This window comes from Pocillopora damicornis, chromosome 3 (genome assembly GCF_964200805.1).
Source record: "Pocillopora damicornis chromosome 3, jaPocDami1.2, whole genome shotgun sequence".
Classification (NCBI taxonomy): Eukaryota; Metazoa; Cnidaria; class Anthozoa; order Scleractinia; family Pocilloporidae; genus Pocillopora; species Pocillopora damicornis.
In genome coordinates, this window is record NC_142672.1 from 22621511 (window position 1) to 22647990 (window position 26480).

The following is a 26480-nucleotide window of genomic DNA, read 5'->3' on the forward strand; positions in this document are numbered from 1 at the left end:
AAAATAAAAACAAAAAAAAAGAGTGTGGAAGAAGAGTCGGTTTCGCTCTTCCTAGGTCTCCCTCCTCTCTTCGTCGCTTCATTTCGCCTGGCATCATTTCATAACATAGAAATGTGGAAGATGTGGTTCGCTAGTTATTTCGGTTGTGTTTCTTAAGTCGCTTTCTGATATATTCTATTCTATATTACGACTGACTAGCTTGCTAATTGACTGACTTACTGAGTAATGAATTAACTGCTTACCTGACTATCTGACTGAATGTCTGACTGACTGACTTACTTACTTATTTACTTACTTACTGACTAACCTACTGAAGAAACTGATTAGCTAACTGACTCACTTACTGACCTACTGACTGCCTGATTGTTTGACTGGCTGACCGACTGACTACGTGGCTGACTGACTAATTTATTGACTGGCTTGCCAATCAAATGACTAACTGAATAATGGATTACAGGTAAAGTAATCGACTAACTCTCTGACTGACTCTCTGACTCCCTGACTCTCTGACTCCCTGACTCTCTGACTGTCTGACTCTCTGACAGTCTGACTCTCTGACCGTCCGACTCTTTGAATGTCTGACAGTCTGACTCTCTGACTCGATTGTAAAAGCATAAACTATTATCGAAGATGAAAACTTATGAGTTGAATAACGTGAGCACGGTGACGTCCTTGGAGAACATGTTGGACTTTGAATTCACCATATGTCTGCGGTGACAAGCGTTCTCCGAGGTTCTTGTTACCTTGACTTTGAATGTGGACAGCCAGAGGAGATATACCACCTTGTGGAGAGCTGGGACAACTGTAAAGGTAACGCTGATATCTCTCAAAACTATTCCCGAACTTTTTCCTGTTTTTTCACGAGCGTGGAACAAGGGCATAATTACAGTGGTTCTGGAAAAGTCCAATTTCGCTGTAACTGTCTCCCCAAGAAAATGTATGGAGATAGCCTAAAGTTAATCTTAGTGTACAGACGCTGATAGTTGTCCGTAATTTTTCACAGAGGTTATGATAAGGACATGAGGTATTAATTGTGACATCATTGAGGTACACAAAGTTAGAATGTTCAAGCAAAGACGTGTTTAGGCCCCCATCAATAACCTTTCTTTCTTTTTCTTTTCTTTTCTTTTGGGGGTGTGTGTTGGGGGGGGGGGGAATTAGGGACAATTTAATTTTGGTCCGTATAGGGGGAATGGACCCATGTAGGAGTTCAACGTTCAGAAAAAAAAATAATGTTTCTGTTAATTGAACTACAGACAAACATAAATTTCCTAACAGAACTAGTTAAACCTGTCTCCTTCATCAAACTCTCCTGTTGTGCCATAATGTCTATCTCGGATGGTATTCAGGGCTGGAGTTAATTTAGAGTATTTTCCTATCAGTATTTTTACGGAATGGGAATAAAAATTAAGATAGGAATTTCTTTTATACAGCCATTTCTTAGTCTCTATTGTAACAGAATGCACACAAAAAGAGAGAGAAAAAGAGTGTTCGGCGGGAGAACACAAAACTCACATCCACAACAGGTCTTCAAGTTTAAGGCATACATGCTTGAGTTGCAGGGCGAAGAACATCTGCATTTCCCCTTACAAGTCACGACTTTGGGTAAAGTTTAATTTGTATAACACAAATTATTCACATCGTTCCCGAATTGTATTTTTCAAGCTTTCAGTTAATGGAAGATTTTATGCCATAAGATAAAGATTAACAAGACCAAGACAGGATTCTCTCTTGACAATACCATGCCTTTTTTCACGCAAAACTGAAAAGTTTTTAAAGAAATCTATTTTGAAGTGCACTTTCTTCTTTGTTTCACTAAGAAAGAGAACGAGAGACTAATGACGATACAAAATGTTTTGAAAAATGTCTCCGGGGAACCCATTCCCCCTGGTGGGCGATTCGGTTATAGGCCTGCAAAATGATCATAACAAAGGGTGGGTCGATCAACGGAACTTCGCCTATTACACAGCTTGTTATAGAGTAGAATAACTTCATGTATATCTGGCTCTGAACCTCGGTCCTTTCCTTATTCTGCAATTTTCGTTTGTCTTGTAACTCAACCCCTACGACCGTTGAAGTTATTAAAGTTTCCTGTAATTCATTGAGACCTTATTTTTATGCCTTACAACCTGCTGAGCTAGGACAAGCCAGAATAATCATTTTATTCTTTTTAATTTTTTTTATTCGGAGATATACAATACAGACTGAGAGCGACAAATAATAACAGCGTGACTGAATAAAGTCAGAGCAACAAGCGAGCTCGGATCAAACAGGAATTCTTGCACAAACACAGGAGGGTTCCATAATCGTATTAAGTTCAACGTTATCTTTTAAGTTTAAGATTTTTTTTATTGGGGTTTTATTTGTATTATCCTAATTTCGAGCGGAAGAACTCAAACTATCGTCGCCTTTGATGTGAAAAACAACACTAAAAGTGTGATCATACCTCTGGCTAATAAGTGGTATTCATTATTTTGCTTTGTCAGTTGTGTTAAATTATGAATAATCATCGAATGGTCCTCAGTAGGACTCAACACCTAACGCTTTGTCTGTATTCTTTAATGAAAGACACCCTGAAGCGCTTAATTTTGCTTAAAAAGTGTTCCAAATAACTTCTTGACTTCTTAACCGACCAGGAGATCCCTTGAATGAGAATCACGCGCAAATAAAGTTGGAAAGGAAAAGATACAGCTAAGGTAAAGCCAGGTTTCTCTTTTTATTACACCAAATTTACAATTACACAAGTTACTGTAAATCTGAAACTCCACTTAATCGTATGATTGATTGAGGGGCTGCATGCAAATTTGTGGAGTTGTTTCTTTTTTCCTTATTTTATTATTATTTTTTTTTTAAGTAAGAAGAAAAAGAATTTCTTTGATAAAGGATGGCAAGATTGACGGGGATTGTGTGAACCTTAGCGTAGCTCCTTTTGAAAATGAGTTCCATGAAGAAAAATATGTGTGACCAGTTACGTAATGGACCAAGCCTTCTCGAAGTATCTCTTGAGCATTGCAGTGCGAAAATAAATTGCTATCAATGAAAGAATAGTGAAAACAGCAAAAAAACAAAAAAAAAATCACAAGCCATCCACGTTTAGCAAATAGTTTATGGAAGAACTTCTGCAGCAGCATTAAACTTGCGCAATTCTTGGAAAGAATTGAAGGAATAATACATTCAATTGGCGAAGTTTTCAACGACGATTTTCAAATTTTTATCTGAGGCTTACATACAATTCAAAAAAGTTTATTTCTGAATTTTGACAGGTCTATCTTCAGTCGCTTCACTTTCATACCTAGAAAATGATTTTGAAATGCTCAAGAAAGAATATTTTAATATCATTGTTCAGTATTTAATGCCACAAGCGATGCTTTCCTTTAGTTATTATTTTAATCTAGTTACCTTGAAAGGGGAAAACTAAAAACTTCACTTTTTTTTCATTTTTACTTTTATCAGTTTTCTCGCGTGAAAATAAAGAATCTGTTCGAATTTATCATGTTACACCGGCCTCTACTAAGTGCAACACTAAGAGCTTCGTCCGCGAAGATATCGAATATCACCAAAAAACATCTTGTCACAAAATTAAATGATTTTGATTCTTAGGACAGCTTTTTTTCTCTAGCATTACAAAGGAATTAAGTGAATATTCAACACAGCTTTTCAGAACAAAAATATTGGTTAATAGTCAGTTTTAATTTTTAAATCGTTTCATTCGTATATTTTGACTCTAGGACAACGAATATGCTTCCCAAAGGCGTCATAGCAATTTCCTTTGTGATGATCTTTTGGCAATCACGTGATACGCTTGTGGAGGGCGACAGAAAATGTAAAGGTAATGTTGGTAACCTTTTTTAAATATAATTTCCGACCTAGAGAAAGATGGCTTTTGTCTGGTCGTGGTCGTGGCACAAATGCATTATTACAGTGATTTTGGAAAAGTGCGATATGGTCCTAACTGTTTGCCCCAAAGAAATGTGCACCAACATTCTGGGAACGAATAGAAAGCCGGTCCATGGAGCGCTGATATTGGTGTTATGCAAATATAAAGATAATCTCAATTCATCTCGATTCCCTTTCCAATTAGGAACGTCGTATACATGTTAGTGGGGCAAATTAGGATTATATTTGGGTGATAATTTCTATATATTTTGAGAGCAATGTTGCTGCTGTTGTTTTTGCCATGGCCAATATTGTTATTTTTAGTTCTATTTTTTGTAGTAGAATTATTCCGCAGAGACGAATTCGAATTTTAATATCAGCAAATTGCTGACAGTTCCACTGCAAGCTTTAACGCAAATTATGAAGCAAATAGGGCTATTGTGGTTGTGGCTATTCAAAATTCTCTTGATGGGTTCAGTAACACTCTGATAACAGCAAAACCAGTCGATGGTTCCCTTTCATCAAGAGTGTTATTAGTTGTGATTGGTTTTTGGGAATTACGGAGAAAGGTTTTTGTATAGCCATTTGCCTTTAGGACTTTAGAAACATATTTCCTCTCCCCAGCCTTCGAATCGAGTGAAGATGGTAGACAGTCAGCCCGCCTGAGTAAAGTTTTTCCTACAGACTTTTTATGGCAAATAGGGTGGTGAGAATCGAAAGCGAGGTATTTGTCAGTGTGGGTAGGTTTACGGTAGACACTTGTCTCTAAATTACCCTGAATCCCTCTGGACACATTTAGATCAAGAAAGGGCAAATGTCTATCCTTTTCACGCTCAAGGGTGAATTGGATCGACGGCTCTACTGAATTCAAATGCGATAGGAGGCACTCCGCTTCCGCACCCCTGATGAAGGCTCTAGACAGGAGTGTCGAAATGTTGGGTCTATGAATTGTAACTTCTTCGGTTACATTCATTAAATCTGTAAACCAGAGTATCATCAAACCATGTCTGATTGTCCACCTGGTTGCCGTGTGAACTTTAATAAACTGAAAACAATTGTCGTTTTGATTTCAATTTCCCTTATATTTTTATTCTCATTACGACCCGTACAATCATTTGAGAAAAGTATTGTATGGTGGAATGGTCCAAGCGACTATAAACTTTTCTTGGGCCATTGTATGCGTCAAGATGTAGCTTTAATTGCATGTCTCTTTTTTTCTTTCTGGTGGGTAGAGTGGCAGGGAAGGAGGGAAGAATGAGGTATTTACTTTTACAGATGGAAATGAGACAGACATAAATGAGACTTTAAACAATGTCAGCAAGAACAGCAACTTTTATCAAAGAACTGTTGTTTGCTCTTCTTTTAAAAGCATGTATGGAGGCCCTTGGTATGGAAGATGGAAGAATTCCAGATTCAGCTATAAGTGCTTCATCGTTTTATAGCGAGGGTACACATTCCAACCAGGTTCGTCTCAACTCACCTTCTGCATGGGTTGCAGCCAACAATGACCCACAGCCCTGGGTTCAAGTTGACCTCGGAAAGGACGCAATGATCAAGAAAATCGCTACCCAAGGGAGACGCGGTGCCTATTGGTGGGTAAGGACATACACACTTTCATCACGTGCCAACGGAGAGACTGATTGGTTGACGTATAAAGAGAATGAAGATGTGAAGGCGAGTCCTTTCTTTGGAATTTGATTTGCGTATAAAAATCAAGTATTTTAAGATACTTGCCTAAAAGTCACATTTCTCTTTATTCCGGTCCCGGAGAGAGCCCATAGAAAGTTTCGTGCAGTTTTTGTTTAATTATCAACACTTGTGTGAAGGAGCTTGAATTCCCTTTTATACGCGTGATCCTTAGGTAAAAAAAATAGATGAATGACTTGAGGAATAAACCGACTGATCTCTGAAAATCAATCAATTAGATTCAAACTCTTCAATTTTTTTGTTGTAACATCGCGCTCCTCTTTCATGGTTGGGTTTATTTTTCAAGAGTATAATCCATTTTTCTCGTTATACACATTCAAAATGGATTTGAGTAAAAATGTTTCAAAATTGTACTGTGATTCTTATCAAATTTTATGACATTTTTCAGATATTTCAAGGTAACAATGATCAGGAAACGGTGGTATCCCATGTGTTACCGCAGCACATCCGGGCTCGTTTCGTCAGGTTCTGGCCCAAGACTTGGACCAGTAGATACAGAGCCGTGAGGGCAGAGCTGTACGGCTGTTTTCTTCAGTAACTGCTCCAGCCCAAACACGGTTAGAAAGGCAAATTCGTAACTTTCAATTGACCAGGAAATTAATTCAAGCAACAAGTAGTCAAATCAGAAGTACGCAATGAATCTGAATAGTAAAAGCTGTGTCTAAAGACGATATTTATACCATAACGAATGCCACTGCTATTAAAACATTTTAAAATGTGCACAAATGGACACCTATGGTCTATGGAAAAAATTTAGAGTTCGATGATTGTTTATAGAAACATTATCCATACTTTCTTGGTAGAATTACGCACGTGGGGATTATCATGAATATGTTTTAAAATAATTAGCGATAGTAATGCAACGTACCCATTGGAGCGAAACTGCAACTTCTTGAATTATGTGAGGACAAGTGCATGATAAGTTATCTTCATGACATATGGTTTTGGCAATTAGAGTTATGCATTTAGAGATCATCATGAATATGTTTTAAAATAATCAGCGGAAGTAATGCAATGTATCCATGTTTGAGGCAAGAATAAAGTATTCAAGCCGAGACCGGAACTTCTTGTGTGAGTACATGTGCATGATAAGTTATCACCATGACACAGAGTTTGGTGTTTTTATTTGTCGCCCTATGCTATTATGACGAGTGATAATATAATCAAGAATATTATATTTATCTAAAATGACTGCACGTGGATTGAACTCTGTATATGCAAGTGCATGTTTTACAATATCTTAAATATAACATCGATACGAAAACGTATACAAAGCATCGTGCTATTTTTTTAGAAACATGTCTTGGTAGTTTCCAAATGTTTTCAAACATTCAAATGGCACGTTACAACCCGCGATTTTTTTTGGTATCTGAATCATCTTTTTAGCCCGCCTGCTCCAACTGAGAAACAGTAGCACAATAGCACCACCAAAGAGGACAAATGAAAAGAGAAACGGAAAAAAAAGTGTGGAAGAAGAGTTTCGCCCTTCCTAGTTCTCTATCCTCTCCTTGTTGCTTCATTTGGCTTTGCTTCATTTCGTAACTTAAAAATATGAAAAATGTGGTCTGATAGTTATTTCGCTTGTGTATACCAAGTTGCTTTCAGATGTATTCTATTCCGTACTTCATAACGGATGTTTGTCCACGGTGCTTCGATCAAAAACAATAGTGACTTTTAGACTATCTAACTAAATGAAAGTGTTTCTGACTGATTGAATATGAATGACTGACTGGCCGACTAACTAAAGGACTAAGTGACTGACTGAGTTGAATGACATGAGCACGGTGACGTCCCTTGAGAACATGTTGAAATTTGAATTCACCATATACATGCCGTGACAAACCTTCTCCGAGTCCCTTGTTACCTTGACTTTTAATGTAGACGGCCAGAGGAAACATGGTGATTGGAGAGTGGGGACAACTGTAAAGATAACACTGATATCTTCAAAACCCTTCCCGAACTGTTTCCTGTTTTGTAGCGAGTGTGGAACGAGGGCATAATTACAATGGTCTTGACAAAATCCAATATCGCTGTAACTGTTTCCCCGAGAAAATGTATTGAGATAGCCTAAAGTTCATCTTTGTGTACAGACGCTGATGGTTGTGAGTCATTTTCACCGAAATTATGATAAGGACACAAGGTGTTAATTGTGACATCATTGAAGTACATAAAGTTCTAACGTTAAAGCAAAGACAACGTGTTTAGGCCCCTACCAATGCTCTTTCTTCCTTTCTTTTTTTCTTTTTTTTTTTCTTGGGTGTGTTTGGGGGGGGGGGGAGGGGGAATGGGGCGAATGTCATTTGGTCCGTATAAGGGAAATGCACCTTTGTAGGAGTACAACTTCCAGAAGCAAATAATGTGTCTGTTGATTGAACTGTAGGAGACAAAAATTTCCTTACAAAACTGGTAAAACTTGTCTTCTTTATCAAACTCTCCAATTGCGCCATAATGTCTATCTCGGATGGTATTCTGGAGTTAAGTTGGAGCATTTATTTATTACCAACTTTATGGAATGTGAAATAAAAGTTAAGATGGAAATTTCTTTTATACAGCCATTTCCTAGTCTCTATTGAAACAGAATACACACAAAAATTTACTCTAACAATTAAATAAAAGAAAGAAAAAGAGTGTTCGGAAGGAGAAAACAAAACGGCTCATATCCACAAAAAATCTTCAAGTTTACGGCATGCATGCTTGAGTTGCAAGGCGAAAAACACCTGCATTTCTCCTCAGAACTTATTACTTTGGGTAAAGTTTAATCGTTTGTTTAACATAAATTATTCACAACTTTCCCAAAATGTATTTTTTAAGCTTTCAGTTAATGAAAGACTTTATGAGTGCTATGAAATAAAGATTAACAAGACCAAGAGAGGATCTTCTCTTGACGATACTATGCCTTTTTTCACACAAAACTGAAAAGGTTTTATAGAAATATATTTTAAAATGCATTTTCTTCTTTGTTCACTAAGAGAGAATGAGAGATTAATGACAATACCGAATATTTTCGTAAACTTTGTCCGGGGAACCCATTCCCCCTGGGGGGCGATTGAGTGATTATAGGCTTGCAAAATGGTCATAACAAAGGGTAGGTCGATGAACGGAACCTCTCCTATTACACAGCTTGTTATGGAGTTGAATAACTACATGTATATCTGGTTCTGAACCAATCTCGGTTCTTTCCTTTTTCTGCAATTTCCTTCGAATTGTAAGTCAACCCCTATGGCCGTTAAAATTATTAAAGTTTCCTACAATTTCATGATTACAATTCGCTCAGTGGGACCTTATTTTCTTGCCTTACAGCCTGCTGAGCCAGGACAAGCCACGATAATCATTCCATACTTTTTAAATGTTTTTATTCATAGATATGCGATACAGACCGAGAGCGACAAAATAATAACAGCGTGACTGAATAAAGTCAGAACAACAGCGAGTTTGGATAAAATACGGGAAGGTTCCATGATTAAAATACGTTCCAAGTTATCTTTAAGTTTAAGATGTTTTTGATTGAAGCTTTATTTCTCTTATCTTAATTTCGGGTGGAAGAACCCAACTATCGTCGCCTGTGATGTAAATAAAACAACGCTAAAAATGTGACTATTCCTCCGGCTAATAAGTTGTATTCATTCTTTTGCTTTGTCAGCTGTGTTAAATTATGAATAATCATCGAATAGTCCTCAGTAGGATTCAACACCTGATAATGCTTTTTTTGTATTCTTTAACCCTTAAACTCCCATGAGTGTCCAAGACAGAATTTCTCCTTACAATATCAATACAACATCAAGCACACAGTCGATGAGAATAAAGCAAAATATCAGTTAGGAGATTATAAGTTGACCCAATACCAAATTCTCCAAACTAACATCACAAGAACTGTATGGGAGACATTAAGGAGAATTACTAATGAGATCTTGGAAGTTAAAGGGTTAATGAAAGACATCCCTAAGCGCTTTAGCTTAATTTAGTTTAATAAGTGTCTCAAATAACTTCTTGACTTCTTTATCTGACCAGGAGATCCCTTGAATGATCGGCATGATAGTCACTCGCAAATAAAGTTGGAAAGGAAAAGATACAGCCAAGGTAAAGCAGGGTTTCCCTTTATTAGACCGAATTTACAATTGCAAGTAACTGTGAGTCTTGACTTCGGAATCTGAAATTCCATGTAATCGTATGACTGATCAAGGGACTGCATGCAAATTCTTTTTTCTTTTGGTAAAGGATGAAAATATTGACGAGGATTGTATAAATCTTAGCGTAGTTTATTGTAAATATGAATCCTATGAAAAAAAATATGTTTGAGTAGTTATGTAATGGACCAAGGCTTCTCGAAGTACTTCTGAGTATTAGCGCGCGAAAATAAAATTCTATCAAAGAAAGATTAGTAAAAACAACAAAAAACAAAAAACAAAATCATAAACCATCCACGTTTAGCAAATAGGTCTTAGAAGAGCTTTTGCAGAAGTATTAAACTTGCGCAATTCTTAACAAACTTGAAGGAATAGCACATTCATTGGGCGAAATTTTCAACGAAGATTTTGAAATTTTCATCTGAGGCTTGAATACAACAGAAAAAAGTTTATTTCGGAATTTTGACCGATCTTTCTTTAGTCGCTTCACTTTTATATCTAGAATTGACTTTGAATTGCTCAAAAAAATCTTTTAATTTCATTGCTCGGTGTTCAATCTCATAAGTAATGCTTTTCTTTGGTTATTGTTCTGACTCAGTTACTTCTAAAAACTTCAAATTTTTTTTGTCATTTTTGCTTTTATCATCTTTCGCGTGTAAAAGTACAGAATCTGTTCGCAGGGGAATTTCTCGAATTTTCCACGTTTTACCTCCCCTGCTGAGTGCAACACTAAGAGTTTCGACCGTGAAGACGTATACTATAGCCATAAAAACATCTTTACACGAAATTAAACGATTTTGACTCTCAGGACAGCTTTTTTTCTTTAGCATTACAAAGGAGTTCAGTGAAGATTCAAAACAGTTTTTCGTCAGTTTAATTTCTTTCAAATCATTTCATTCGTCGTATATTTTGACTCTAGGGGAACACGATGCTTCCCAAAGGCGTCATAGCAACTTCCTTTGTGATGATCTACTGGCAATTACGTGACACGTTATCTTCAGTCACGCAATGCCAAGACGCAACCTACTCCACTCCAAATCGCATCTTAACAGGTCATGCATTCACTACCAAACCATCTGCAACTATGGAATCTTGCGTGATATTCTGCAGCGAGGATCTCAATTGTAAAAGCATAAACTTTTACCGAAAGGCAAAGACTTGTGAGTTGAATAACATGAGTGCGGAGACGTCCCCAGAGAGCATGGTGGATTTTGAATTGGCAATGTACATGACTAACGCCTTTTTAATGCCTTGCTTCTTTGACGCTGAATGCAAACTGCCACAGGAGATATGTGAGCTTGTGGAGGGTGGCAGAAAATGTAAAGGTAATGTTGGTAACCTTTTTTAAATATAATTTCCGACCTAGAGAAAGATGGTTTTGGTTTGGTCGTGGTCGTGGCGCAAATGCACTATGACAATGACTTTGGAAAAGTGCGATAAGGCCTCAATTGTTTACCCGAAAGAAATATGCACCAGCATTCTGGGAACGAATAGAGAGCCGGTCCATGAATCGCTGATATTCTCGAAACAATTCCCTTTTCCTTTATACATGAAGGTAGGGGAAATAGGGATCATTTTTGGAAGATAATTTCTATACATTTTGAGAGCAAAGTTGCTGCTCCTGTTTTTATTGTTGTAATTATTATCATTTTTGGTGCTATTTTCTGTTGTTGAATTATTCCACAAAAGGGGAATTCGAAATATCAGCAAATTGCTGACAGTTCTATTGCAAGCTTTAATGCAAATTATGAAACAAATAAGGAGAGAAATACAATTTTCTGTATGCACTGAAATTTTAAAACTACTGATTTAACACGAAACTGGAAACACTTGTCTTTTTAGAAGAAATAGCATCTCAATTCTACAATTGTTACCTCCGTGGTTCAAATTTCTTTTCAAGCACTATTCTCAGTACGACCGGTACATTTATTTGAAAAAAGTATTGCATGGTGGAATGGTTCGAGCGACCATACACTTTTCTTAGGCCATTTGTATGCGTCAGGATGTAGCTTTTATTGCACGTCTCTTTTTTTCTTTCTGGTGGGGAGAGTGGAAGGGAAGGAGGGAAGGATGAGGTGTTTGCTTCTACAGATGTAAATGAGACAGGGACATACTCCCATTAATTAAACAATGTCAGTAAGGATAGCAACTTTGATCAGTTGCTCTTCTTTTAAAAGCATGTATGGAGGCTCTTGGTATGGAAGATAGAAGAATTCCAGATTCAGCTATAAACGCTTCATCGTTTTTGCACGGAGATTTACGTCCCAGTCTGGTTCGTCTCAACTCACGTTATTCATGGATGGCAGCCTACAATGACCCTAAGTCCTGGCTTCAAATTGACCTCGGAAGGGACGCAGTAATCAAGAAAATCGCTACCCAGGGGAGACCCGGTAAATATTCAATGTGGGTAAAGACTTACAAGCTTTCATCACGTGCCAACGAAGAGACTGATTGGTTGGCGTATAGAGAAAACGAAGACGTGAAGGCGAGTCCTTTCTTTGGAATTTGATTCATTTCTTAAAATCAAGTATTTGAAAAGATAGTTGCCTAAAAGTCGCATTTCTCTCTATTCCGGACCCGGAGAGAGCTCATGGAACGTTTCCTACAGTTTTTGTTCAATTGTCAACACTTGTGTGAAGGAGCTTGAATTCCCTTTTTTTATGCGTGATCCTTAAGTATAAAAAATAGATGAACGAATTGATGAATTACACGACTGCTCTCTGAAAATCAATCAATTAGATACAAACCCTAAATTTTTTTTTGTTATAACATGCCGCTCCTTTCAAGGTTGATTTTTTTTAAGAGCATGGTCCAATTTTCTCGCTATACACAATCAAAATGGTTTTAAAAAGAAATATTTCAATAATTCTGACGAAAATTTTATTGTTATTCTTATCAAATTTTATGGCAACTTTAGGTATTTCAAGGTAACAATGATCAGCAAACGGTGGTATCCCATGTGTTGCCGCAGCACATCAGGGCTCGTTTCGTCAGGTTCTGGCCCGAGACTTGGACCGAAAAATACAGAGTCATGACGGTAGAGTTGTACGGCTGTTTCTTTCAGTAACTGCTCCGGCCCAGATACGTTTAGAAAGGCAAATTCGTACCTTGCAATTGACCAAGAAATGAATTCAAGCAACAAGTAGTTAAATCAGTAGTGCGCGATGAATCTGAGTAGCGAAAGCTATGTAAGGAGACAATATTTATACCATAATGAATGTCACTGCTATTGTAACATTTTAAAATCTGCACATATGGTCAATACGGTTTAAGGAAAAAAAAATAGAGTTTGATGATCATTTATAGAAACATCATTCATACTTTATTGGTGGAATTATGCGTGTAGGGAGTATCATGAATATGTTTTAAAATAATTAGCGGTAGAAATGCAATATACCCATGTTTGAGGCAAGAATAAAGCATTGACGCCGAGACCGCAACTTCTTGTGTGAGGACATTTTCATGGTAAGTTATCATCATGACACATGGTTTGGTACGTGCTTTTTTCTGTCGCTTCATACTATCATGACGGATGACATATATAATCAAGAGCACCATGTTTAACTAAAATGACAACACATAGATAAAAATATGTATGTGCAAGTGCATGTTTCAGATATCCTAAATATAACATCGAGAACAAAACGCATACAAACCATGGTGCTATTTTTTTGAAACATGTCTTGGTAGTTTGCAAATGTTTTCTTCTCTTTCAAATGGCAAGCTGCATTCCGCGACTATTTTGGTATCTGAATCATCTTTTAACCCGCCTGCTCCAACTGGGAAACAGTGGCACAATAGCACCACCAAAGAGGGCAAATGAAAAGAAAAACGAAAAAAGAGGGTGGAAGAACAGACGTTTTCGCTCTTCCTAGGTTTCTCTCCTCTCTTCGTCGCTTCATTTCGGCTGGCATCATTTCATAACGTAAAAATGTGGTTTGTTAGTCATCTAATTTCGCTTGTGTTTTTCAAGTCGCTTTCAGATATAAATTCCATTCCGTACTTCGTAACGGATGTTTTTCCAAATTATTGCTGCAATCAAAAACAATAGTGATCGTCAGACTATCTAACTAAATGAAGGTGTATGTGACTGATTGATCGTGAGTGACTGACTGGCCGACTAAATAAAGGACTAAGTGACTGACTGACTATGTGGCCGATTGACTACCTTATATTACGACTGGCTAGCTTCCTAATTGACTGACTTACTGAGTAATGAATTGACTGCTTAACTGACTATCTGACTTAATGTCTGACTGACTGACTTACTTATTTACTTACTTACTGACTAACCTGCAGAAGACCAACTGACTAGCTAACTGACTAACTTATCGACCTACTGACTGACTGATTGTTTGACTGGCTGACCGACTGAGTACGTGGCTGATTGACTAATTTACTGACTGGCTTGCCAATCAAATGGCTAACCGAATAATGAATTACCGGAAAAGTAATAGACTAACTGACTGACTGACTCTCTGACCATCTGACTGCCTGACAGTCCGACTCTCTGACCTTCTGACTGCGTGACTGAGTGACTGTCTGACTGTCTGACTGTCTGACTGTCTGACTGTCTGACTGTCTGACTGTCTGACTGTCTGACTGTCTGACTGTCTGACTGTCTGACTGTCTGACTGTCTGACTGTCTGACTGTCTGACTGTCTGACTGTCTGACTGTCTGACTGTCTGACTGTCTGACTGTCTGACTGTCTGACTGTCTGACTGTCTGACTGTCTGACTGTCTGACTGTCTGACTGTCTGACTGTCTGACTGTCTGACTCGATTGTAAAAGCATAAGCTACAATCGAAGACGGAAACTTGTGAGTTGAATAACACGACCACAGTGACGTCCCTAAAGAACATGTTGGACTTTGAATTCACCATATACCTGCCTTGACAAACGTTCTCCGAGTTTCTTTTTCCCTTGACTTTGAATGTGGACAGCCAGAGGAGATATACCACCTTGTGGAGAGCTGGGAAAACTGTAAAGGTAACGCTGATATCTTTCATAACTATTTTTTAACTGTTTCCTGTGTTGTCACGAGTGTGGAACAAGGGCATAATTACAATGGTCTTGAAAAAGTCCAATATCGCTGTAACTGTCTCCTGGAGAAAATGTGTGGAGATAGCCTAAAGCTAATCTTTGCGTGCAGACGACGATAGTTATCAGTCATTTTTCACTGAGATTATGATAAGGAGATGAGTGGTTAATTGTGACATTATTGAAGTACACAAAGTTATGACGTTCAAGCAAAAACAACATGTTTAGGCCCCCATCAACACCCTTTCTTTCTTTTTGTTTTCTTTTCCTTTGGGAGTGTGTGGTGTGTTGGGGGGGGGGGGACTTCACTTTGGTCCGTATAGGAGGAATGGACCCATGTAGGAGTTCAACGTCCAGAAGAAAATAATGTTTCTATTGATTGAACTACAGACAAACATAAATTTTCTAACAGAATTAGTTAAACCTGTCTCCTTCATTTAACTCTCCCGTTGTGCCATGAACGTCCATCTCGGATGGTATTCAGGGCTGGAGTTAAGTAAGAGCATTTTCCTATCAGCATTTTTACGGAATGGGAATAAAACTTAAGATAAGAAGTTCTTTTATACAGCCATTTCCTAGTCTCTATTGTAACAGAATGCACACAAAAATTTACTCTAGCGATCAAGTAGCAGAAAGAAAGAGGAGGGAGGAAACAAAACGGCTCACATCCACAACAGGTCTTCTAGTTTAAGGTATGCATGCTTGAGTTGTAGGACGAAAAACACTTGCATTTCTTCTTAAAAGTCATAACTTTGGGTAAAGTTTACACGTTTGTATAACACAAATTATTTACATCGTTCCCGAATTGTATTTTTCAAGCTTTCAGTTGATGGAAGATTTTATGCCATACGATAAAGATTAACAAGATCAAGAGGGGATTCTCTCTTGACAATACCATGCCTTTTTTCACGCAAAACTGAAAAGTTTTTAAAGAAATCTGTTTTGAAATGCAAATGTTTCACTAAGAGAGAGAACGAGAGACTAATGACGATACAAAATGTTTGGATAAAAGTGTCCGGGGAACCCATTCCCCCTGGTGGGCGATTCGGTTATAGGCCTGCAAAATGATCATAATAAAGGGTAGGTCGATCAACGGAACTTCGCCTATTACACAGCTTGTTATAGAGTAGAATAACTTCATGTATATCTGGCTCTGAACCTCGGTCCTTTCCTTATTCTGCAATTTCGTTCGTCTTGTAACTCAACCCCTACGACCGTTGAAGTTATTAAAGTTTCCTGTAATTCATTGAGACCTTATTTTTATGCCTTACAACCTGCTGAGCTAGGACAAGCCAGAATAATCATTTTATTCTTTTTAATTTACAGACTGAGAGCGACAAATAATAACAGCGTGACCGAATAAAGTCAAAACAACAAGCGAGCTCGGATCAAACAGGAATTCTTGCACAAACACAGGTAGGTTCCATGATCGTAATAGGTTCAACGTTATCTTTAAGTTTAAGTTTTTTTTTTACTGAGGTTTTATTTGTATCATCTTAATTTCGAGTGGAAGAACCCAAACTATCGTCACCTTTGATGTAAAAAACAAAGTGTAATTAGCGGTATTCATTCTTTTGCTTTGTCAGCTGTGTTAAATTATGAATAATCATCAAATAGTCCTCAGTAGGATTCAACACCTGATAATGCTTTGTTTGCATTCTTTAATGAAAGACACCCTTAAGCGCTTTAGCTTAATTTTGCTTAATAAGTGTCCCAAATAACTTCTTGACTTCTTTATCTGACGAGGAGATCCCTTGAATGAGAATCACTCGCAAATCGAGTTGGATAGGAAAAGATATAGCGAAGGCAAAGCCGGGTTTCCCTTTCTATTAGACGTGATTTTACAATTACACAAGTTACTGTAAATCTGAAACTCCATTTAATCGTATGACTGATTGAGAGACTGCGTGTAAATTTGTGGAGTTGTTTCTTTTTTCCTTATTTTATTATTTTTTTTTTAAGTAAGAAGAAAAAGAACTTCTTTGATAAAGGATGGAAAGATTGACGGGGATTGTGTGAACCTTAAACACTAAAAGTGTGATCATACCTCTGGCTAATAAGTGGTATTCTTTTTTTTCGCTTTGTCAGCTGTGTTAAATTATGAATGTAATATGGTCCTCAGTAGGACTCAACACCTGATAATGCTTTGTCTGTATTCTTTAATGAAAGACACCATGAAGCGCTTTAGTAATTTTGCTTAATAAGTGTCACAAAAAACTTCTTGACTTCTTCATCTGACCAGGAGATCCCTTGAATGAGAATCACGCGCAAATAAAGTTGGAAAAGATACAGCTAAGGTAAAGCCAGGTTTCTCTTTCTATAACACCAAATTTACAATTACACAAGTTACTGTAAATCTGAAACTCCACTTAATCGTATGATTGATTGAGGGGCTGCATGCAAATTTGTGGAGTTGTTTCTTTTTTCCTTATTTTATTATTATTATTATTTTTAAGAAAGAAGAAAAATAATTTCTTTGATAAAGGATGGAAAGATTGACGGGGATTGTGTGAACCTTAGCGTAGCTCCTTTTGAAAATGAGTTCCATAAGGAAAAATATGTTTGACCAGTTATGTAATGGACCAAGCCTTCTCGAAGTATCTCTTGAGCATTAGAGTGCGAAAATAAATTGCTATCAAAGAAAGAATAGTGAAAACAGCAAAAAAAGAAAAAAAAATCTTAAAAAATTCACGTTTAGCAAATAGTTTATGGAAAAACTTCTGCAGCAGCATTAAACTTGCGCATTTCTTAAAAAGACTTGGAAGAATAACACATTCAATTGGCGAAGTTTTCAAATAAGATTTTCAAACTTTTACCTAAGACTTACATACAATCCAAAAAAGTTCATTTCTGAGTTTGTACAGATTTATCTTCAGTCGCTTCATGTTCATACCTGGGCTTTGATTTTAAAAATGTTCAAGAAAGAATCCTTTAATCTAATTGATCTTATTCAATCCCACAAGTGGTGCTTTTCTTTAGTTATTATTTTAATCCAGTTACTTTGAAAGGGGAAAACTAAAAACTTAAATTTTTTTCATGTTCGCTTTTATCAGTTTTCGTGCGTTAAAATAAAGAATCTGTTCGAAGGAAAATGTCTCGAATTTACCATGTTATACTTCCCCTAATAAGTGCAATACTAAGAGCTTCGTCCACGAAGACATGGAATATCACCATAAAAATATCACCGTAAAAACATCTTTTCCTAAAATTAAATGATTTTGATTCTTAAGACAGCATTTTTTCTCTAGCATTACAAAGGAGTTCGGTGAAAATTTGAAACAGTTTTTCAGAGCAAAAATATTAATCAATCGTCAGTTTAACTTCTTTTAAATGGTTTAATTCGTATATTTTGACTCTAGAACAACGACTATGCTTCCCAAAGGCGTCATAGCAACTTCCTTTGTGATGGTCTTTTGGCAATTACGTGATACGTTATCATCAGTCACGCAATGCCAAGACGCAACCTACTCCATTGCAAATCGCATTCTAACAGGTCATGCATTCACCACCAAACCATCTTCAACTATGGAATCTTGCGTGATGTTCTGCGGCCAGGATCTCAGTTGTAAAAGCATAAACTTTTACCGAAAGGCAAAGACTTGTGAGTTGAATAACATGAGTGCGGAGACGTCCCCAGAGAGCATGGTGGATTTTGAATTGGCAATGTACATGACTAACGCCTTTTTAATGCCTTGCTTCTTTGACGCTGAATGCAAACTGCCACAGGAGATATGTGAGCTTGTGGAGGGTGGCAGAAAATGTAAAGGTAATGTTGGTAACCTTTTTTAAATATAATTTTCGACCTAGAGAAAGATGGTTTTGGTTTGGTCGTGGTCGTGGCGCAAATGCACTATGACAATGATTTTGGAAAAGTGCGATAAGGCCTCAATTGTTTGCCAGAAAGAAATGTGCACCAACATTCTGGGAACGAATAGAAAGCCGGTCCATGAATCGCTGATATTCTCGAAACAATTCCCTTTTCCTTTATACATGAAGGTAGGGGAAATAGGGATCATTTTTGGAAGATAATTTCTATACATTTTGAGAGCAAAGTTGCTGCTCCTGTTTTTGTTGTTGTAATTATTATCATTTTTGGTGCTATTTTCTGTTGTTGAATTATTCCACAAAAGGGGAATTCGAAATATCAGCAAATTGCTGACAGTTCTATTGCAAGCTTTAATGCAAATTATGATACAAATAAGGCGAGAAATACAATTTTCTGTATGCACTGAAATTTTAAAACTACTGATTTAACACGAAACTGGAAACACTTGTCTTTTCAGAAGAAATAACATCTCAATTCTACAATTGTTACCTCCGTGGTTCAAATTTCTTTTCAAGCACTATTCTCAGTACGACCGGTACTATTATTTGAAAAAAGTATTGCATGGTGGAATGGTACGAGCGACCATACACTTTTCTTAGGCCATTTGTATGCGTCAGGATGTAGCTTTTATTGCACGTCTCTTTTTTTCTTTCTGGTGGGGAGAGTGGAAGGGAAGGAGGGAAGGATGAAGTGTTTGCTTCTAAGATGTAAATGAGACAGGGACATACTCCCATAAATTAAACAATGTCAGTAAGGATAGCAACTTTGATTAGTTGCTCTTCTTTTAAAAGCATGTATGGAGGCTCTTGGTATGGAAGATAGAAGAATTCCAGATTCAGCTATAAGTGCTTCATCGTTTTTGCACGGGGGTTTTCGTCCTAGTCTGGTTCGTCTCAACTCACGTTACTCATGGATGGCAGCCTACAATGACCCTAAGTCCTGGCTTCAAATTGACCTCGGAAGGGACGCGGTAATCAAGAAAATCGCTACCCAGGGGAGACCCGGTAACTATTCAATGTGGGTAAAGACTTACACGCTTTCATCACGTGCCAACGAAGAGACTGATTGGTTGGCGTATAGAGAGAACGAAGACGTGAAGGCGAGTCCTTTCTTTGGAATTTGATTCATTTCTTAAAATCAAGTATTTGAAAAGATAGTTGCCTAAAAGTCACATTTCTCTCTATTCCGGACTCGGAGAGAGTTCATGGAACGTTTCCTACAGTTTTTGTTCAATTGTCAACACTTGTGTGAAGGAGCTTGAATTCTCCTTTTCTTATGCGTGATCCTTAAGTATAAAAAATAGATGAACGAATTGATGAATTACACGACTGATCTCTGAAAATCAATCAATTAGATACAAACCCTAATTTTTTTTTTTTGTTATAACATGCCGCTCCTTTCAAGGTTGATTTTTTTTTAAGAGCATGGTCCAATTTTCTCGCTATACACAATCAAAATGGTTTTAAAAAGAAATATTTCAATAATTCTGACGAAAATTTTATTGTGATTCTTATCGAATTTTATGGCAACTTTAGGTATTTCAAGGTAACAATGATCAGGAAACGGTGGTATCCCATTTGTTGCCGCAGCACATCAGGGCTCGTTTCGTCAGGTTCTGGCCCGAGACTTGGACCGAAAAATACAGAGTCATGAGGGTAGAGTTGTACGGCTGTTTCTTTCAGTAACTGCTCCGGCCCAGATACGGTTAGAAAGGCAAATTCGTAACTTGCAATTGACCAGGAGATGAATTCAAGCAACAAGTAGTTAAATCAGTAGTACGCGATGAATCTGAGTAGCGAAAGCTATGTCAAGAGACAATATTTATACCATAATGAATGTCACTGCTATTGTAACATTTTAAAATCTGCACATATGGTCGGTACGGTTTAAGGAAAAAAAAATTTGGAGTTTGTTGATCATTTATAGAAACATCATTCATACTTTATCGGTGGAATTATGCATGTAGGGATTATCATGAATATACTATCATGACGGATGACAAATATAATCAAGAACACCACGTTTAACTAAAATGACAACACGTAGATAAAAATATGTATGTGCAAGTGCATGTTTCAGATATCCTAAATATAACATCGAGAACAAAACGCATACAAACCATGGTGCTATTTTTTTGAAACATGTCTTGGTAGTTTGCAAATGTTTTCTTCTCTTTCAAATGGCAAGCTGCATTCCGCGACTATTTTGGTATCTGAATCATCTTTTAACCCGCCTGCTCCAACTGGGAAACAGTGACACAATAGCACCACCAAAGAGGGCAAATGAAAAGAAAAACGAAAAAAGAGTGTGGAAGAAGAGCCTTTTTTGCTCTTCCTAGGTCTCTCTCCTCTCTTCGTCGCTTCATTTCGGCTGGCATCATTTCATAACGTAAAAATGTGGTTTGTTAGTCATCTAATTTCGCTTGTGTTTTTCAAGTCGCTTTCAGATATAAATTCCATTCCGTACTTCGTAACGGATGTTTTTCCAAATTATTGCTGCAATCAAAAACAATAGTGATCGTCAGACTATCTTACTAAATGAAGGTGTATGTGACTGATTGATCGTGAGTGACCGACTGGTCGAATAAATAAAGGACTGAGTGACTGACTGACTACGTGGCTGATTGACTACCTTATATTACGACTGATTAGCTTGCTAATTGACTGACTTACTGAGTAATGAATTGACTGCTTAACTGACTATCTGACTTAATGTCTGACTGACTGACTGACTTATTTACTTGCTTACTGACTAACCTGCAGAAGACTAACTGACTACCTAACTGACTAACTTATCGACCTACTGACTGACTGATTGTTTGACTGGCTGACCGACTGAGTACGTGGCTGATTGACTAATTTACTGACTGCCTTGCAAATCAAATGGCTAACCGAATAATTAATTACCGGAAAAGTAATAGACTAACTGACTGACTGACTCTCTGACCATCTGACTGCCTGACAGTCCGACTCTCTGACCTTCTGACTGCGTGACTGAGTGACTGTCTGACCGTCGGACTGCCTGACTGTCTGACTGTTTGACTGTCTGACTGTCTGACTGTCTGACAGTCTGACTCTCTGACTGTTTGACTCTCTGACTGTCTGACTCGATTATAAAAGCATAGACTACTATCGAAGACGGAAACTTGTGAGTTGAATAACACGACCACAGTGACGTCCCTAAAGAACATGTTGGACTTTGAATTCACCATATGCCTGCATTGACAAACGTTCTCCGAGTTTCTTTTTCCCTTGACTTTGAATGTGGACAGCCAGAGGAGATATACCACCTTGTGGAGAGCTGGGAAAACTGTAAAGGTAACCCTGATATCTTTCATAACTATTTTTTAACTGTTTCCTGTGTTGTCACGAGTGTGGAACAAGGGCATAATTACAATGGTCTTGAAAAAGTCCAATATCGCTGTAACTTTCTCCTGGAGAAAATGTGTGGAGATAGCCTAAAGCTAATCTTTGCGTGCAGACGCCGATAGTTATCAGTCATTTTTCACTGAGATTATGATAAGGAGATGAGTGGTTAATTGTGACATTATTGAAGTACACAAAGTTATGACGTTCAAGCAAAAACAACATGTTTAGGCCCCCATCAACACCCTTTCTTTCTTTTTGTTTTCTTTTCCTTTGGGAGTGTGTGGTGTGTTGGGGGGGGGGGAGGGGGGGGACTTCACTTTGGTCCGTATAGGAGGAATGGACCCGTGTAGGAGTTCAACGTCCAGAAGAAAATAGTGTTTCTGTTGATTGAACTACAGACAAACATAAATTTTCTAACAGAACTAGTTAAACCTGTCTCCTTCATTAAACTCTCCCGTTGTGCCATGAACGTCCATCTCGGATAGTATTCAGGGCTGGAGTTAAGTAAGAGCATTTTCCTATCAGCATTTTTACGGAATGGGAATAAAACTTAAGATAAGAAGTTCTTTTATACAGCCATTTCTTAGTCTCTATTGTAACAGAATGTACACAAAAGTTTACTCTAGCGATCAAGTAGCAGAAAGAAAGAGGAGGGAGGAAACAAAACGGCTCACATCCACAACAGGTCTTCTAGTTTAAGGCATGTATGCTTGAGTTGTAGGACGAAAAACACTTGCATTTCTTCTTAAAAGTCATAACTTTGGGTAAAGTTTACACGTTTGTATAACACAAATTATTTACATCGTTCCCGAATTGTATTTTTCAAGCTTTCAGTTGATGGAAGATTTTATGCCATACGATAAAGATTAACAAGATCAAGAGGGGATTCTCTCTTGACAATACCATGCCTTTTTTCACGCAAAACTGAAAAGTTTTTAAGGAAATTTGTTTTGAAATGCAAATGTTTCACTAAGAGAGAGAACGAAAGATTAATGACGATACAAAATGTTTTGATAAAAGTGTCCGGGGAACCCATTCCCCCTGGTGGGCGATTCGGTTATAGGCCTGCAAAATGATCATAACAAAGGGTAGGTCGATCAACGGAACTTCTCCTATTACACAGCTTGTTATAGAGTAGAATAACTTCATGTATATCTGGCTCTGAACCTCGGTCCTTTCCTTATTCTGCAATTTCGTTCGTCTTGTAACTCGACCCTTACGACCGTTGAAGTTATTAAAGTTTCCTGTAATTCATTGAGACCTTATTTTTATGCCTTACAACCTGCTGAGCTAGGACAAGCCAGAATAATCATTTTATTCTGGCTTGTCCTTTAATTTACAGACTGAGAGCGACAAATAAGTCAAAACAACAAGCCTAGCTCGGATCAAACAGGAATTCTTGCACAAACACAGGAAGGTTCCATGATCGTAATAGGTTCAACGTTATCTTTAAGTTTAAGATTTTTTTTACTGAGGTTTTATTTGTATCATCTTAATTTCGAGTGGAAGAACCCAAGCTATCGTCACCTTTGATGTAAAAAACAAAGTGTAATTAGCGGTATTCATTCTTTTGCTTTGTCAGCTGTGTTAAATTATGAATAATCATCAAATAGTCCTCAGTAGGATTCAACACCTGATAATGCTTTGTTTGCATTCTTTAATGAAAGACACCCTTAAGCGCTTTACCTTTATTAAGTTTAATAAGTGTCCCAAATAACTTCTTGACTTCTTTATCTGACCAGGAGATCCCTTGAATGATCGGCATGATAGTCACTCGCAAATAAAGTTGGAAAGGAAAAGATACAGCGAAGGTAAAGCCGGGTTTCCCTTTCTATTAGACATGATTTTATAATTACACAAGTTACTGTAAATCTGAAACTCCATTTAATCGTATGACTGATTGAGGGGCTGCGTGTAAATTTGTGGAGTTTTTTCTTTTGTCCTTATTTTATTATTATTTTTTTTTAAGTAAGAAGAAAAATAATTTCTTTGATAAAGGATAAAAAGATTGACGGGGATTGTGTGAACCTTAGCGTAGCTCCTTTTGAAAATGAGTTCCATAAAGAAAAATATTTGTGACCAGTTACGTAATGGACCAAGCCTTCTCGAAGTATCTCTTGAGCATTGGAGTGCGAAAATAATCTGCTATCAAAGAAAGAATAGTGAAAACAGCAAAAAAGAAAAAAAAATCATAAGCCATCCACGTTTAACAAATAGTTTATGGAAGAACTTCTGCAGCAGCATTAAACTTGCGCATTTCTTAAAAAGACTTGAAAGAATAACACATTCAATTGGCGAAGTTTTCAAATAAGATTTTCAAATTTTTACCTGAGACTTACATACAATTCAAAAAAGTTTATTTCTGAGTTTGGACAGATCTATCTTCTTTTAAAAGCATGTATGGAGGCCCTTGGTATGGAAGATGGAAGAATTCCAGATTCAGCTATAAGTGCTTCATCGTTTGTGAACGAGGGTACACATCCCAGGCTGGTTCGTCTCAACTCACCTTCTGGATGGGTTGCAGACCACCATGACCCTAAGCCCTGGCTTCAAGTTGACCTCGGAAAGGACGCAGTGATCAAGAAAATCGCTACCCAGGGGAAGCGCGGTGTCTATCACTGGGTAAAGACTTACACGCTTTCATCACGTGTCAACGAAGAGACTGATTGGTCGACGTATAAAGAGAACGAAGATGTGAAGGCGAGTCCTCTGTTTGGAATTTGACTTGTCTATTAAAATCTATTATTTGAGAAGATACTTCCCTGAATGTCACATTTCTCTCTGTTCCGGACCCGGAGAGAGCTCATGGAAAGTTTCCTGCAGTTTTTGTTTAATTATCAACACTTATGTGAAAGAGCTTGAATTCCCTTTTTTACGCGTTATCCTTAAGTATATAAAAAAAATTGAATGACGTGAGATATTAATCGATTGATCTCTGAAAATCAATCAATCAGATACAAACCCTTCAATTTTTTGTTGCAACATCGCGCTCCTCTTTCAAGGTTGGGTTTTTTTTAAAGAGTATGGTCCAATTTTCTCGTCATCCATAATCAAAATGGATTTAAAAAGAAATATTTCAATAATTTCTTAAAAGATAAAACGGTAAAAACGAACGATAAAATCCGACGTTTCGGAGTAGTCATGACTCCATTATCAAGGTAAAAGTTTAAAACATGCAAATAACAGTATTTAAGCGATGTGGCGCGAAAAATTAACATAATAGGTGCGAAGATTATACAAATACTTTCGCACGAATAGAGTCCGATTGCACGTTCAGGTTTGGCTTTAAAGTTCTTATATGAAGCATTTCGTACAATAAGCAGTCAAATTTGTTCGTGCACTTCTTAAGAACTTCGAAGCATTTCAGTAGGTCCTGAGGGAGCACATCGTTTATCTTCTTCTTGGTCACACTTCTCAGACGAATGTGACCGATTGAAGACAGTATTCTCGCGTTTAAAGTACCCCAAACACCTCATCGACTCTACCACCAAAAATTTCGTTGACTCAAAGGTTTGTTTGGTCACACTTCTCAGACGAATGTGACCGATTGAAGACAGTATTCTCGCGTTTAAAGTACCCCAAACACCTCATCGACTCTACCACCAAAAATTTCGTTGACTCAAAGGTTTGTGACCAGCAGCGACCATTATTACCAACTAAAGAGACGGATGACACAATTCGAGTGGTTCTACCATTTAAAGACCAAACCTCAGCAAATTTTGTGAAAGGACAACTCAAGGATCTGAGCCTAAAAGTGAACACCAACATCCAGCCCGTATTTGTCAGCCGAAAAATTGATCAAGAACTGAATGTGAAAGAAGCAAAGCCATCGATCGTAAATGAACAGTGTGTTGTTTATAAATACCAATGTGACCTGTGCGATGCAGGTTATATAGGATACACACGCGGACATTTACACAATCGTGTAAAAGGATATAAACAACAATCCTCAGCCATTGCCAAACATTGCAAGAATGTACACGGGACGATCCCTCAGGACCTACTGAAATGCTTCGAAGTTCTTAAGAAGTGCACGAACAAATTTGACTGCTTATTGTACGAAATGCTTCATATAAGAACTTTAAAGCCAAACCTGAACGTGCAATCGGACTCTATTCGTGCGAAAGTATTTGTATAATCTTCGCACCTATTATGTTAATTTTTCGCGCCACATCGCTTAAATACTGTTATTTGCATGTTTTAAACTTTTACCTTGATAATGGAGTCATGACTACTCCGAAACGTCGGATTTTATCGTTCGTTTTTACCGTTTTATTTCAATAATTCTGACGAAAATTGTACTGTGATTCTTATTAAATTTTATGACATTTTCAGGTATTTCAAGGTAACAATAATCAGGAAACGGTGGTATCCCATGTGTTACCGCAACACATCAGGGCTCGTTTTGTCAGGTTCTGGCCCAAGACTTGGACTTATAAATACAGAGCCATGAGGGCAGAGCTGCACTGCTGTTTTCTTCAGTAACTGCTCCGGCCCTAATACGATTAGAGAGGCAAATTCGTAACTTTCAATTCACC

General features: G+C 37.5%; 3 protein-coding genes across 6 annotated transcripts; all 3 read left to right on the forward strand.

The window, feature by feature from the left end:
* Window positions 1-1575: 1575 nt before the first annotated feature.
* LOC113668452 (neuropilin-1-like) lies at window positions 1576-9990 on the forward strand. Its single transcript, XM_089201531.1, has 4 exons — window positions 1576-2696; window positions 3729-3829; window positions 5246-5550; window positions 5972-9990. Exons 2-4 carry the CDS (start codon window positions 3739-3741, stop codon window positions 6119-6121), a joined length of 546 nt encoding a protein of 181 aa, XP_089057657.1. The 5' UTR covers window positions 1576-2696; window positions 3729-3738; the 3' UTR covers window positions 6122-9990.
* LOC113668453 (lactadherin-like) lies at window positions 9530-25021 on the forward strand. 4 transcript variants are annotated; one of them, XM_089201526.1, is made up of 4 exons: window positions 9590-9660; window positions 10627-11032; window positions 11885-12192; window positions 12625-13356. In XM_089201526.1, the coding sequence occupies exons 2-4, from the start codon at window positions 10636-10638 to the stop codon at window positions 12772-12774; spliced, it is 855 nt and encodes a 284-aa protein (XP_089057652.1). In that variant the 5' UTR covers window positions 9590-9660; window positions 10627-10635; the 3' UTR covers window positions 12775-13356. The 4 variants fall into 4 exon arrangements, with proteins under 4 accessions (XP_089057655.1, XP_089057652.1, XP_089057654.1 ...); XM_089201529.1 differs by lacking the exons at window positions 10627-11032; window positions 11885-12192; window positions 12625-13356 and adding exons at window positions 18108-18514; window positions 24338-25021 and having other exon boundaries at window positions 9530-9660; XM_089201528.1 differs by lacking the exons at window positions 9590-9660; window positions 10627-11032; window positions 11885-12192; window positions 12625-13356 and adding exons at window positions 14373-16168; window positions 18108-18514; window positions 24338-25021.
* LOC149048852 (uncharacterized) lies at window positions 24748-26212 on the forward strand. The gene is made up of 3 exons (XM_089199562.1): window positions 24748-24754; window positions 25292-25452; window positions 25568-26212. The coding sequence occupies exons 1-3, from the start codon at window positions 24748-24750 to the stop codon at window positions 26078-26080; spliced, it is 681 nt and encodes a 226-aa protein (XP_089055688.1). The 3' UTR covers window positions 26081-26212.
* Window positions 26213-26480: the final 268 nt, after the last annotated feature.